This window comes from Mytilus edulis, chromosome 1 (genome assembly GCF_963676685.1).
Source record: "Mytilus edulis chromosome 1, xbMytEdul2.2, whole genome shotgun sequence".
In the NCBI taxonomy this organism is placed as follows: Eukaryota; Metazoa; Mollusca; class Bivalvia; order Mytilida; family Mytilidae; genus Mytilus; species Mytilus edulis.
The window spans coordinates 124,356,917-124,372,861 of NC_092344.1; the positions used below are offsets into that span (position 1 = coordinate 124,356,917).

The 15,945-nt window shown below is 32.8% G+C and overlaps 1 protein-coding gene across 1 annotated transcript in view; it reads right to left on the minus strand.

The window, feature by feature from the left end:
- LOC139518736 (NIPA-like protein 2) overlaps window positions 1–15,365 on the minus strand; it is a 32,798-nt gene extending 17,433 nt beyond the window's left edge. Inside the window, exons 1-3 of the mRNA XM_071310267.1 lie at window positions 15,191–15,365; window positions 12,644–12,712; window positions 5,816–5,987 (exon numbers count right to left, since the gene is read on the minus strand). Of these exons, the coding sequence (XP_071166368.1) occupies window positions 5,816–5,987; window positions 12,644–12,712; window positions 15,191–15,262 (313 nt within the window). The 5' untranslated portion in view covers window positions 15,263–15,365. The remainder of the gene's footprint in view (window positions 1–5,815; window positions 5,988–12,643; window positions 12,713–15,190) is intronic.
- Window positions 15,366–15,945: the final 580 nt, after the last annotated feature.

Consider the following 15,945-nt stretch of genomic DNA (forward strand, 5'->3'; position numbering starts at 1 on the left):
TACAATTAATTTATTGTTATATATGACATGCTGAATTAAGGTCATTATATCAATACTTGAAATTTGAAAACTGAAATCTTAGTAAAATACCAATTAGTTAGGCATGAGCTGCCCTTCTCTGTCTGACAATAACAGAGTAGAGGTCTGGAGCTTCAGAAAACTACATAAACTCATGGGATAATAACTACTTAAAATGTGTTGATAATATAAATATGCTCCTCAAACAAGTTCTTTTGGTGGCAGGTTCTAGTTCACATTAGAATTAAGGTATAATTGTTACAGTGGAATAAAGTGTTGAACAATTTGCATAACACATCTGTAAAACGTATATAGTTATCAAGCTAAAGGAGAAAACATAAATGTCAGAGCTTTTACTAATCAAAGCGCTGTAAGCGCTGAAGGCAGTTAACCAAAAACCAAGGCAACCGTAATTATGAAAACTGTGACAATGTTGCCTCAACATTAAACATTCATATATATTATTCATTCATGTTTATCTAATGATTTATTTATTAAGGCAAATAATTTATAAGTTATCCAGTCCCACCCTTTTTGGGAAAAAAATTGGTTGCTTATATAGGGAATCACTGAAGCGTGACTGGAGCGGGCCCCCTCTTAGGTCAGTCAGCGGCCCCCACTTATGAAAAATTCTGGATCCGCCACTGGGGGTAGGGTGAACCTAGGGACTTCCCCTATATTTCATTTTATTTGTTATATTGTCCCAAACATGAATATATATGGTTTAGGGGTGGGGATCTCATTGGTTTCCAAGTTCTCAAACAGGAGGGGTAGGGTGACCCCAGGGACTCCACATATATTTCATTTAATTAGTTATAATTTGCCTCATACATGAATATATATTGTTTTGGTGTGGGGATCTCAACCATTTCCAAGTTCTCAAACAGGAGGGTTGGGGTGACCACAGGGACTTCCCCTTTATTTGATTTGATTTGTTATATTGTCACATACATGAGTATATATGGTTTAGGGGTAAGGATCTTGACCATTTCCAAGTTCTCAAAAAGGAGGGTGTACAGTGACCTCAGGGACTCTTCCTATCTTTCATTTGAATTGTTATATTGTCCCGTACATGAATATATGGTTAAGGGGTGGCGATCTCAACGGGTTTCAAATTCTCAAACAGGAGGGGGTGGGGTGACCCAAGGGACTCCCCCTATATTTCATCTGATTTGTTATATTGTCCCATACATGAATATATATGGTTTAGGGGTGGGGATCTGGGCCATTTTTAAATTCTAAAACAGGAAGGGTGGGGTGACCCCCAGCGACTCTTCCTATATTTCATTTGATTTTTCATATTGTCACAAATATGAATATATATGGTTGCACCCCCCTTAAATTTGCAAAGCATGGGTTGTTCTCAGCTTAATAAAGAATATTCCGATAATTTTACCTCAAATTTTTTTAGCCTCGCTCTGCTCGGCAAAAATTTATGTTTGCGCCCCTCCTGACCTAAAATCCTGGATCTACCCCTCGTATGGTTTAGGGGGGGGGGGGGGAGCTCGACCGTTTCCAAGTTATCAAACAGGAGGGGTAGAGTGACCCAAAGAATGCCACCTATATATCATATGATTTACTTACAATTAGGTATATATAATATAGCGCATTATTTGTGAAAATAAAGAAACTTTTAGCTACTTTAATTGACCCTTCAAAATTCAGAAAAACAAATTACCCTTCGAAATTGCAGTAATATGTTTACACTTTAAAAGCATCTTACATACATTATCATCATTTATCACTGATAAAGAAAATTTAGACTGTGACCATGAACATGTATATTGTTAGATATACTGTTCCCTGCTGTCACTTTGTATTGGATTTTTAAATTAAAATTTGTCAAAAAGTAATTTTGAGTTTCTGTATAAAATATTTTTCTGCTTTTTCTTTCTTTTACATATATCTTTTGGTTTACAATTCTAGTGTTTATATTCATTTACCATGCATAGATTTATTTTTTCACCTGCTTTTATTTATTTAGTAATTGATCGCCAAACCCGGAATTATACTTATCCGTCTCCGGAATCGGATCCGATATTGTAAAATTTTGTCTTCACGGCCGCCATTGACGATGTTGTTTTTGTCAATCAGATACGATTTTACTCGAATTATACAATATTTGTCGGCGATTTTCTGTATAAAGCTAGCGGTTGAACAAAATGAACATCGCTGTCATAAATAATAATGATAAAAATAAGTTTTTAGCTCGTTTAATGGGAGACTTTGGTGAACATGGTGAAAAGGTTTGCAAAGTAATTTCTTATTTTCTTTCCAAGTGGAAGGTGACTACGTCGGGCGTAGCTAGAAACCAACTATCCTAGTCGAAATTCCGCTTGCAAAAGTGGAAGGTCGCGGACCTTGGACCACCGCTAATTTGCACACCTGCCTCCAAATTGAAAAGCTACGAACATTTCTTTTTCTAATTTGAAATTGCCGCCAACAGCATGAACAGTTGAACTTATTATATAATAGACTACTGACGTAGTTGTACTACGTATTGATGACAAACAATATCCCTACGACTTTTGCCATTTGGGAAATCTAAACTACTTGTCTTAAGAGATTTTCGGCGATTAAATATTTCATACAATTGTTCTTTGACATCTTAGCTAAAAGCACAAGTCATAATGAACTACACAAGGATTCTTAATAAGCACTACTTCCTATGTAAAACTTATTTATTAAGATTAATTTAAATCAGTCAGACCAGCTATTATTAGGCTTGATATACAGGTCACCATCAAATAGATCACAAGAGTACACTAAACAATTAAATTTACTTACTACTGAAGCGTGTAATAAAGGCTACTCACATATCTTAATAATGGGAGATTATAATTATCCAGAAATAAACTGGGATAGTTGGAATTCACCAGGTGATAGTACAGAAAGTAATGAATACAGATTTTTAGAAAATCTACAAGAAAATTTCTTATTTCAACACGTTACAAGACCAACAAGATGGAGAGGCACCAATACACCGCATACCCTGGACCTGATTTTAACCAATGAGGAGAATATGGTCTCAAATTTAGAATACCAAAGTCCACTAGGGAAAAGTGATCACTGTACCATGAAATTTGACTTCAATTGCTACACAAATATTAAAAGCAAACCTAAATTAATTAAATTATTCAGTAAAGGAAACTACATAAAAATTAAAGAAGAATTAAATAAAATTAAATGGCCAGAATTACTACAGAAAGAAAATGATATAAATGAAAACTGGAAATCAGTTTTAAGTATAATTCAAGATATGGACAAAAAGTATATACCAACAAAAGAAAGGAAACAAATCGGTAGAGGGAAAAATAATTTCCCAATGGACAAAAACACCATAGATAAAATTAAAAGAAAAAACATCCTGTCAAAAAAGATTACCCATAATAACGACCCAGAAGTGAGGAAGGAATACAATAAGATAAGGAATCAAGTAAAAAGTAGGGTAAATAAGTTGAAGAGGGAATATGAGAAAAATCTATCAGAAAAAGCTAAAGAAAACCCTAAAGCTATCTGGAGCTATATCAAGTCAAAAACAAAAACCAAAGAAGGAATTGGGGACTTACATTTGGATCCAGAAGACACAAAATCAGATAAAACGGAAGATAACAGCAAAAAGGCCAAATTACTAGTAGAATACTTTTCCAGTGTCTTTACAAAGGAACCTGACGGCAAGGTACCATCACCAACGCCTGTATTAGTAACTAATGATATGCCATATCAAAAAATTAAGGAAGAAGTAGTGCTGAGACATTTAAATGCATTAAAAATAGACAAATCTCCAGGGATGGATAAACTACACCCCAGACTGTTAAAAGAGATCGCTGAATCATTGGCAAAACCTTTATGTATCATTTATAATCAATCACTTGAAAGTAAGACTGTACCTAACGATTGGAAGAATGCTATGATAAGTGCAATATTTAAAAAGGGTAATAAGTCACTAGCCAAAAATTATAGACCAGTCAGTTTGACATCAGTAGTATGTAAAATAATGGAGAAAATATTACGTGAATTTATAATAGAGCATATGAAAAAGAACAACCTATTCTCTAAAAAGCAATATGGATTTATTGCAGGAAGGTCAACTGGTCTCCAATTATTAGAAGTGATTGATAAATGGACAGAGGCACTAGATCAAGGATTAGACATAGACTGCATTTATACAGACTTTATGAAGGCCTTTGATAAGGTACCACATAAAAGATTAATAGCCAAAATCAAAAATCTAGGTGTCCACGAGGATATAGTAGGGTGGATAACGAGCTTTTTAGAAGATAGGAAACAAAAGGTCGTAGTGAATGGTGAAGAGTCAGACTGGGCTAACGTTACATCTGGGATACCCCAAGGATCAGTATTAGGACCACTACTATTTGTTTTATATATAAATGATCTCCCAGACCAAGTAGATTCTGATGCATACCTATTTGCAGATGACACTAAGATCTTCAGAATAATTAAAACACAAAATGACAGACAAATTTTACAAGAAGATCTTAATAAGATGGAATCCTGGAGTGACAAATGGCTACTAAAATTTCACCCAGAAAAATGTAAATATATGAAAATAAGTAAGAAATCTAATAGCACTGACCCTCCACCAATCTATAACCTATTAAATCATCCTATATCACAAGTTAAAGAGGAAAAAGATATTGGAGTCCTCATTGATGCAGAACTCACATTCGAAAACCACATTAGTGAAAAAGTGAACAAAGCAAACTCCATATTCGCAGTTCTTAGAAGAACATTTAAATACCTGGGAATAGAAACATTCATGCCACTATACAAAACCATGGTTAGAACACACCTAGATTATGCCAGCTCAGTCTGGTCCCCATACAAAAAGAAAGATATAGACAAAATAGAAGGTGTTCAAAGAAGGGTAACAAAACAACTACCAGGGCTAAAAGACATGAGCTACCCAGAGAGACTAAAAAAACTAGGCTTACCTACATTATCCTATAGGAGAATAAGAGGAGACATGATCGAAACCTTCAAAACAATGAATGGATACTACGACAAAGAAGTTAGCTCATTTTTAAGAAAAGCAGAAGATTCTCAACAAAGATGTAGTAGTAGGACCAACAGCAATAAAGTAGTTCATCAAAGATTCCAATCTAATATCCGTAAACACTCTTTCTCTGTTAGAATTGCTAAAACCTGGAACAAACTACCAGATAAAATAACAAAGTCACCATCGATAAATTCATTCAAAAATCGACTAGACAAATATTGGTCAGACGAAGAATTATACTATAATGACTATAGAGCAGAAATATCCGGAAGTCACGGTCAAAATAGTATAAGAAATACATTAAATTACGAGTCTGGTGAAGAGGAACCTTGAGGGATCCTGTACTGGAAATCAACTATAAGTAACTAAGTAACTATGTGTAACTTCAAAACTTTTGGATAAATCGACGATCATTTAAGGTTTTTCTGGTAATTTTTTTTGTAATCCAGAATAAAAAGTATAAAAAAAATGTTCAATTAGTTATATATAACATAGTAGCGAGCTAGATAATAACAATGGCAAGTATTTCAGCATTTATTGGGTAGAACACAAATCTAGGGTGCTCGCATAATGCAGCTTAACTGCATAAAAATAAAGGGGAAATATGTCAAAGAGACAACAACCTGACTAAAGACCAGACAACAGCTGAATGCCACCATTATTGTATATTTCTATTGAATAAAATTGAGAATTGAAATGGGGAATGTGTCAAAGAGACAACAATATTTTTATTGAATGGCATAGTTTATTGTTTCTATTCATTGACTGTTTACTTACCAACAACTGTTGTTGTTCCAAGTGGTGCCACCAGAGAGGCAGGGGCAAACCCATACGCTGAAAAGTTTCCAATCTCTCCGACTGCCATCAGTACTAGACCAATCCACCATAATGGATCCTTAGTGTAATGTATCTGGTCTCCTAAAGCTTCATTCTTCATATGGGTATATTTCTATTCAAAGTAACAATAACATCATACTTGTAACAATAACATCATACTTGTAACAATAACATCATACTTGTAACAATAACATCATACTTGTAACAATCACTTCATACTTGTAACAATAACATCATACTTGTAACAATAACATCATACTTGTAACAATAACATCATACTTGTAACAATAACATCATACTTGTAACAATCACTTTATGATTTGTTATAATTACTATTTTTACGCCATGATTATAGTCAGAATTTTTATGAAGACATTAAATTGAACGTTAGGAATAAATCTGTCTATCGCAGAAATAAATGTTATCAGAATGGTATATATACATGATATACTGTATTTGCTTTAATGACAATCTCATCAATCAAAGAGCTGATAGCTCTGAGGTGGAAGAAGGTGAATAAAAGATAATTTGAATAACCATAAAAGCAGCCTCACTAACCCAGGCTGCTTTCTTCCATTTATTGTTTTTGAGATACGGAGGGACATATGACCCCCCTTCTTTTTTTCTTATAAAAAAACTAAATATCACTAAAATAAAATTTTGAATCAAAACCAAAAAGTATACAGATCTTTAGATTAATATAACAAAGAAGTGTGTAAAGTTTAAAGCAAAAATCATAAATTGTTTTTGAGATACGGCACGACATGTAAAAAAACCCTCCCCCTTTTTTACAAAATACTAAATAACAGAAGAAAAACAAAAATTGAATCATCACCAAAAAGTATACAGATGTTTAGATTAATATAACAAAGAAGTGTGTAAAGTTTTAAGCCAAAAAAAAATAAGAAGAAGAATTTAAGAAGAAGAAGAGTTTGTTTGCACATGCAGTTTTTAAATCCTATATTTAATAAAATAAATCAAAATCAAATGTCCTGAAATATTTATGTGAATTATTATCTTTCATCCATAGTTTGTCTTTACTTGTTTAGTAAACAAATTAATATCCATTTAGACCATTATTTACATTTTCACACAGGTAAACTAATTTGGCTATAAATAGATCAAAGCATGTCTGTGTAGAATCTCTAATCTAAAATCGTAATTGTTATAATTTTATTTCTTTAAATTATCCAATTTAAATTTATGAAAATCATCATGATTGATAAAATAGTACTGCATAAAGTTTACGTTTTCGGAAGACTATTGTAACGTGTAACCGGGCGATCAATGGATCCGTATCTGAATAAATCAGGATTTCAAGTGTTCAACTCATTTTTTTCACCACAAGAAGTTGTCCTATCTAAAACAATTAACACAACCTTAAATGAATTCACAATGTCAAATATATACGCCACACAATGCACATTAATCAAAATGCCGAGTGAAGTACCTCATTCACAATGCACAGACACAATGTTTCATAACAGAATATATATACACAATGTCACTATGCAATCACTATGCAACATGTATCAGACCGATTTATTCACAATGTCACTAACAGATTATTATGCAACATGCATACGGCCCTTTATTACACCATGTCACCAACAGATTACTTTGCAACATGCATCAAGTAAGTATTACACAAAACGTATGAACCCACATCACATATATACAACTTCTATTTACAACGTCCACCAATATGTAGTATCACCTTGTTAGTCCAGGGCCGTAACTAGCCTCTTCTAATAGTGAGGCAAACTATATTCACCAAGCGGAGCGAGACGAAAAAAAATTGACGAGGGGTTTGGGGGCCGCTCAAGGCCCCCAGAAGCTCTGAGAAAAATTACGAAAAATCGTGCATTCTGAAAGTTTTCCGGACTCTTTCTGACATTAAAACGCAATGAATTGTTTACTTTTTTCCGACAATAATCTGGTCTCAAAGCAAGAACATAGATTCATTGTGATTTAAGACTTTTAGGTTTTATGGAAAACATTAAAAAAACCGATATGTAGGACCCAAAAAAGCCAGTTTTGTATTCTTTGATATCAAGTTCAATTCTCCATGCAGAAACGACCATTTTTTTCTGTGTCTTGTAGCATCGTATATTCTAAAAATATTTTCTCGCACAATATCTGGACATCGGTGGGCATGCAACATTGCAAAACCACACGTTTACAAATGAAAATCATCACTATCTCAGACTATAGTCATAAAGTAGGCCAATAAATGCACAAAAGACAAACCCGGGACAGTCACATAGAAGTACAAACAATAGACCATCAGCTCTGAAAACTAAAAGTAAAATAGAAGCATGGATCACGAAAAACATGCAGGGGCGACACCAGAGAGTGAAGAGAACTTGCTTCTTGCTAGACACATTCCGTGAAAACAATTTGATATTAAGAAATCTTTTGTTTAAGTTTTTTTTTTTTTTTTTCAATTTCTAACATGAGGCATTTGCCTCATTTGCCTCAATGAAGTTACGGCCCTGTAGTCTGCAACTAACCACAATAACACAATGACACAATTACACTTGCACAATGATTCAATTCACAAGGAATATATACATATAAACACAGCTGAACTCACGCACTAACTATTCCTTTGAGTTCCCACACAATGAATATTATCCAACTGGTAAGGTTTAACACAGTGCACTTTCACTAATACACTTCCACAATATAACAACTTGCAACACCAGCAAGTAAACACTTTGTATTCTCACTAATACAAATCTATGAAGTATTCACACTTCCACATAGTACAACTTGCAACACCAGCAAGTATACACCTTTGTATTCTCATTAATACAAATCACTTATATATATCAGATTCACTTTATACATTGTATCACAATCACTATTGCAATATTCACATATAAATCCGAACACTATTTATATATCCTTTGGAATCACTTAATTCACTCTACTTACCAGTTGGAATATTTAATCCTGATGTTATCACTTCAACGGTCCACATAAAACTGACAAAGTTTCTCTGTCTTGAGCTGGTTTATATACTACCATATGGAACGGTCCATTATACTTAAAGGGGTGAAAATCAAGACTATACCAAATTTAGGGGTGTTTTAACAAATAGACGGTGCTCCAACTATGGAGAAACTTATAAACATATAGAAACACAATTAACAGGGAAAGACAACTGGTGTTTCACATCAAAATAAATAAACTATTACCGATTTTCGTTACACTACCCACGCCTCAAAAATCATGCGTCCTCGCATGACTCCTTAAATACATCTGACATGCTGATAAATCATCTATCATAGTGGTCATTTTTCATACCCAAACTCTTACCATAGTGCAGACACTATTTCCATTGAACATATCTTCTGACCACAACGTCAGGCACCATTACATCCGACAATAATGTCAGGCTACCATTTTGTCCATCAGGTCTAAACTGATGACATCACAAGGCACCACCCGTAGATACAAAGTCTACCTATATGTCCAAATTCCATTCAGCCATATCAAACATATTTTGAACTTTCTTCTTATGCACAAACACTATTCACAGTATTTCTCTTTTTGTCCGAATAACACTTTTTAAAACTTCTTACTTCAAAATATCCCTCTTTCCAACATTAACCTCTTTCCTATTAACATCTGTAATTTTGAGCGTCACTGCCAAAGAATAAATTTAAAAGGTCCCTAACAAATTTTGCCTCTGCAGCGGCCCCAAGGAGCCTACTCTTAACGAAATCTGCAGGAGGGGTCTTTTACATGCACAGGGCGTGACATGTTCCTGTACATGGGGCCTCGGATTTAACGTCCCCATCCGACGGACTCACATTTAACTATGTACACTATATACACTACAAAACTAGAATACTATCTATATACACATATACATTGATCCTTTACCCCAAAATGCTTCCTCTTTTCAGACTCACGACTACTGTCTTCCAAACACTACATTATCTCTTATTAATTCCACAAAATCTTTAATTCCTGAATCATTTTCCTTTTTTAATGAATAAGAGGCTGAAAATTCACTTGATAAAAGTCCAATTTCCAAATCAAACAGATTTTCTACCATTTCAATTTCAACTGAGAGTCTGACTTAATGTTACTACTTACTTTTAAAAAAATGCACTATATACTTTGACTACAAACACAACACACAATTAATTTTGAAATATTACAACTGGTCCAATCATACATTCATATAAGTATTTACAGTAACAAAATCAACACATGAAATCCCACCGCTGCCACCAAATTTGTAACGTGTAACCGGGCGATCAATGGATCCGTATCTGAATAAATCAGGATTTCAAGTGTTCAACTCATTTTTTTCACCACAAGAAGTTGTCCTATCTAAAACAATTAACACAACCTTAAATGAATTCACAATGTCAAATATATACGCCACACAATGCACATTAATCAAAATGCCGAGTGAAGTACCTCATTCACAATGCACAGACACAATGTTTCATAACAGAATATATATACACAATGTCACTATGCAATCACTATGCAACATGTATCAGACCGATTTATTCACAATGTCACTAACAGATTATTATGCAACATGCATACGGCCCTTTATTACACCATGTCACCAACAGATTACTTTGCAACATGCATCAAGTAAGTATTACACAAAACGTATGAACCCACATCACATATATACAACTTCTATTTACAACGTCCACCAATATGTAGTATCACCTTGTTAGTCTGCAACTAACCACAATAACACAATGACACAATTACACTTGCACAATGATTCAATTCACAAGGAATATATACATATAAACACAGCTGAACTCACGCACTAACTATTCCTTTGAGTTCCCACACAATGAATATTATCCAACTGGTAAGGTTTAACACAGTGCACTTTCACTAATACACTTCCACAATATAACAACTTGCAACACCAGCAAGTAAACACTTTGTATTCTCACTAATACAAATCTATGAAGTATTCACACTTCCACATAGTACAACTTGCAACACCAGCAAGTATACACCTTTGTATTCTCATTAATACAAATCACTTATATATATCAGATTCACTTTATACATTGTATCACAATCACTATTGCAATATTCACATATAAATCCGAACACTATTTATATATCCTTTGGAATCACTTAATTCACTCTACTTACCAGTTGGAATATTTAATCCTGATGTTATCACTTCAACGGTCCACATAAAACTGACAAAGTTTCTCTGTCTTGAGCTGGTTTATATACTACCATATGGAACGGTCCATTATACTTAAAGGGGTGAAAATCAAGACTATACCAAATTTAGGGGTGTTTTAACAAATAGACGGTGCTCCAACTATGGAGAAACTTATAAACATATAGAAACACAATTAACAGGGAAAGACAACTGGTGTTTCACATCAAAATAAATAAACTATTACCGATTTTCGTTACACTATTTATGTTTAGGTCATGGTTCTAGAGGCATCTTTACAAATTTATGTGTAAACAAACCAATATGGCCGCCACACGTGATTACCTTTGCACATGTGAAACAAATATTTCTGACAAAAGTCAGATTTCTCTTGTCAAAAGGGATTTAAATGTATATTGCAATAAATTATACAGTTTAGATTATATTTCTTCTTCTATGAGCATTTAGAGTTTAATCAAAATTCTCCCAACAGCAACGTACTCGGCTCTTGTCAACTGAGTCTTGAATAATTTTATAAATAGATTTAAACCATTTGAAGAAGAAAGGCATCTAATTCACATGACAAAGGAAAACAATGAATAAAGACAACAATTTAATGAGAAAAAGATCCTTTCTATTTTATATTAAATACAAAATCTTCTTGTCTGCAAATTCGTAACTTCAAGGGCGAACATGTAAACAGGGCGATTTGTCCCGATACTGTTACTGTCACTGGTATGTTCCTCTAAACTGGACCCCTGTTGTGTTCACTTATCAACTGCTTATCGCTACACTGACTTCGGTGCGAAGCTATAGATAGAACGGCGGACCAGTTTAATGTTCCTCCTACCAAATTCACGCATGCGTACTTCAAATATCCACAGTAAAAACATCCGGTTACAAGTAAACAAATAACGTTCATGTAGATGAGATGAAATCTAATAATTTACATAAATAAAAGGGTACATATTTACGATAGTGATTGTTTTTCAATCCTAATTTACAAATTAAATGATTCAGATGCTTAATCATGTGTAAAAATCGGTGTCAGGAATCAGAAGTTGTGATGAAATTGTAATACACAGAAACGAATGCGGCATACGGAGAATTCAAAGATTTTAAAGTCGGCACCATTGGCCTTCAGAAGACTTGAAGTCTTCTTCCACCAAAAACTAATCCCTTATCGCTCCCATTTTCTGATATGTGAAACTGATATCATTAATTTGATTGATTTGATTTGTTTGATGTATTTTTCATAAAAACAATCTGCATTTCCATAGGTACCAACTGTGCTCCTTCTCTTCCCAAATTGTTTCTTTATTCATAGTAGACATACTTCATATGGTAGATTCTTATGAATAATAACGAACAGAAGCTATTATTAACCATAAAAACTTCATGTTCTATATATAAATATAATGAACTCACGCTAAATAATGCAGACTACTGTATTGAGAGCATTAAGCTTGAGCTCCATGTGGTGTTTTGCAGACTTTTGTTCAACTTTATGCGGGTTTTCTCTCTCATTTTTTTGCCATGATATTAATGGTTTAATGTTTTGTTTGGAGTTATTATTTTTGTTAATTTATATCAATTACCTGAACATTTAACGAAATGCTGATCAGAAGATTTCCACTTATTGCAAGAATACATCCTATCAACAAATCCTGTAAAAAATAAATTTATTAAGTTATTTCTTACACTAGAAAGCTAAATCATTAGGTTGTTTTTTATGTTTCACGATTAACTTTCACTTAATCTTTCAAATTAAAATGATCATAACAATTTAAATAAATTGATTCACCAAGAGCAGCTGGACAAGACAGCAGAGGTCCAACCCTAAACAGTAGGGGCAAAAATTAACACAATAATAGCACTTGATACAGGTCTGAATTTGAATTGTAATGAAATATTTCACACATAATAGGTTTCTGACACAGAATAACTGTAGTCAAAGCAAAGAACTTGAATTGGTTAAGTGATTTGAATTTACATTCATTTTTTTACTTTTGTGCAATACACTATGCTGTTGAGAATTGAACCCTCCCCCTGCCCCCTTTTTTGCAAAAAAAATATTTAATATTTAATTTCTGAAATTTTTAGAACAAACTGTCCCCCTCAAATTTTTTAAACCCTCCCCCCTTTTTTCCCCCCCAAAAAAATCTTTCCCTCAAGATATGGTCATAATCTCAATTTAAATTTCCAATGAAGTTTTCAACCTAATTACACCTTATCTACGAATGCTGGATTTTGTTTAAATTTCATAGATTTCTATTTACTTATAAATACTAAAGTTATTGTCTGAAAACCAAATGTCTTTGGATGAGGACCATGACGATGATGTGATATCAGTATACCACTGCAAATTATTTTGCGGTCGTACAAAAAAACCTTTAACAGTTTGAACGAAATCTCGTTTTTTTTTGTTTTTTTTTAATAGTGCAAGATAAAACCATCAGTCCTTATCTAATATATAATAAATGATGTTTACAACAACTTACAGTAGTGTTAATTCCCTCAAACAAAGCCATTTCTCCATTGATTCATTCAAAAAAATAATCTCAAGTTAAGACATTATCACAATGGATAAATGAATAACTCTGGTTCGATGACATCACATCACATATATTTGTTTTAATGATTTGTTGATATAGATACAAATTTAAATTAGCCTGATTAATTTCCACATATGTTTACTGAACCAATTTGAATAAATATACATTGTAGAGAGAAATCCAGACTTCAACTTCATATTTAATCCTGAAATGTCAGAATTATTTTACACTTAAAACCTTAATCCCCTAAATCTCATGTTATCCACAAGTGCAATATAGCAGGTAGATACATGTACAATTAAAGAGACATTTTCAATGCACTTTACCTGTTTTATAAAATTAAAATAAATCTAAAATAAACAATCATTAAAACATGTTCAGTTCTACGCATGACAATATAAAATTGTTGAAATCTACTTTTATTGCATATTCCATGCTGTATGATGGCCCTTCAAGGTTTACAAAACTAAGATTTTCTGGAAATGAAAGTTTTACTTATTTAACATGTTTAATCATATGTATCATGATCAATGTTACATGAAATAAAGTCCTTTCAGTAGCTAATACCTGTGCGCCCAGTGTTCATTCAACATCATTTTTTTGTTTGCATTGTTGTCTAATGGCAGAATGTTCATTATTCATGTTATTTGAACAGAGTAATTTGTTAAAAGTTTGTTAAAAAATACCCAAATATTTGTATTGCTGCAACTAAATACTTTAAAATTTCCTTTAATCTGCATATAGAGTTTAATATAGCAACATTAGCAATGACAATGTATAAATTTATGACTTGTCATTTATCTTTTTTGATATTTTTTACAATTTCAATTAGTCTAGTCAGTCAATTTATGCAGTATAATAATAAGTGAACCCTTTTCATGTTTTACAATTCGTACATGATTGTTTTTTTACTTATTCCAAGTTGACTAGTTTATCAAAACAAAATGTTGTTGTATTAGTAATCCATTAAAGACACTTTTGACTCAACTTCAACTTCAATTAGGTTACTTAGTAACATCTGCAAGCATACATCTCTCTAACATGTCTAAGGATTATGACAACAATCAGTGAGAATTATTTTTATGAACAACATTCCTAAAAAAAAAAGCCTTCAACTTTAAAATCTTTCCATGTATTTTCTTGAATTTCGAGTATTTATACATATATATATATATATTATATCTGAGTGAAGTTTATTAAACTTTAATCACTGTGTATTACACTGTTACATGTACATGTATTAACATTTTTTTTTAATAAAAGTAGGCAGAACAAATCCAATGCAAATGGACTCTATAGGTGAATGACTTCAGGGCGAACGGACCGGGCGAACGGACCCAGGGAGAACATGTAATCAGGGTGAAAAGACCTGAGCCTGATACCGTAATAAACAGACAAACATGATAACTGCCAATAACACTGCATTTCTTGTTAGAATGTGTCTTTTTATTTTATTCAATGTGAATGAAACCAATTTTGCACTATCAGTATCATACTATCTTACATATTATTGATAAAAATTTGTGTCAGACTCCAGTAAACCTTTTAATTTTTATTGTCAAATCATGCAAATCGTGCTTGTGTTGTTACCTGATAAGTTACGTGTTCTGAGACACTGGAAATTGTTGTGGTTTCGTTAGATGTTCTGTTCAATACGTCCATTATCGGTGATATATTTTCATCTTTTTCTTAATTTCATCCCCTCCAGTCTTCATCAACATTTCTTCATTTCGTTCATTCTCAGACTTGCCCATTGGCAAGGATAAGTCTAGAGAATGAAAATACAAATATAAAATTATTCGACAAAACGAATTCAAATCTACTTTTTAATGCGATACTATATTTTTTTACAATCATTAATGAAATCTGAGACTACTATTACATATATAGTGTTATAGTAGTTTCAGATGAAATAAAACAGTGAAATAATGATTCACTTTTAACAGCCAGTGGTTCAATTTCGTCAAAAAATTTAAGAAGTATCACTGTAGTTGTAAATCTATTCACTTATTCATGTGTCCTTCAATATTTAACCCCTTATATAACAGTTATCTAGGTCATATCAGAGACATACACAGAGATTGACAACTGTAACAGTGGTCAGCGAAATCTAATCCATATATGTATATATGTCTCTGGTCATATAGCTAATCTCGAATGGGTCACAATTCAATTACACTTACTTTAGACACAAAATATGTGTTACATGAGGACGCATTACAAACCTTATACAATAATTGACAGTATATATACAGTACATAATAACAAAACTATACTATCGGAAGATTATAAAACTTATATATATTTAACCGTCTTAATTACTAAATTAGAATAGATAGTTTCAT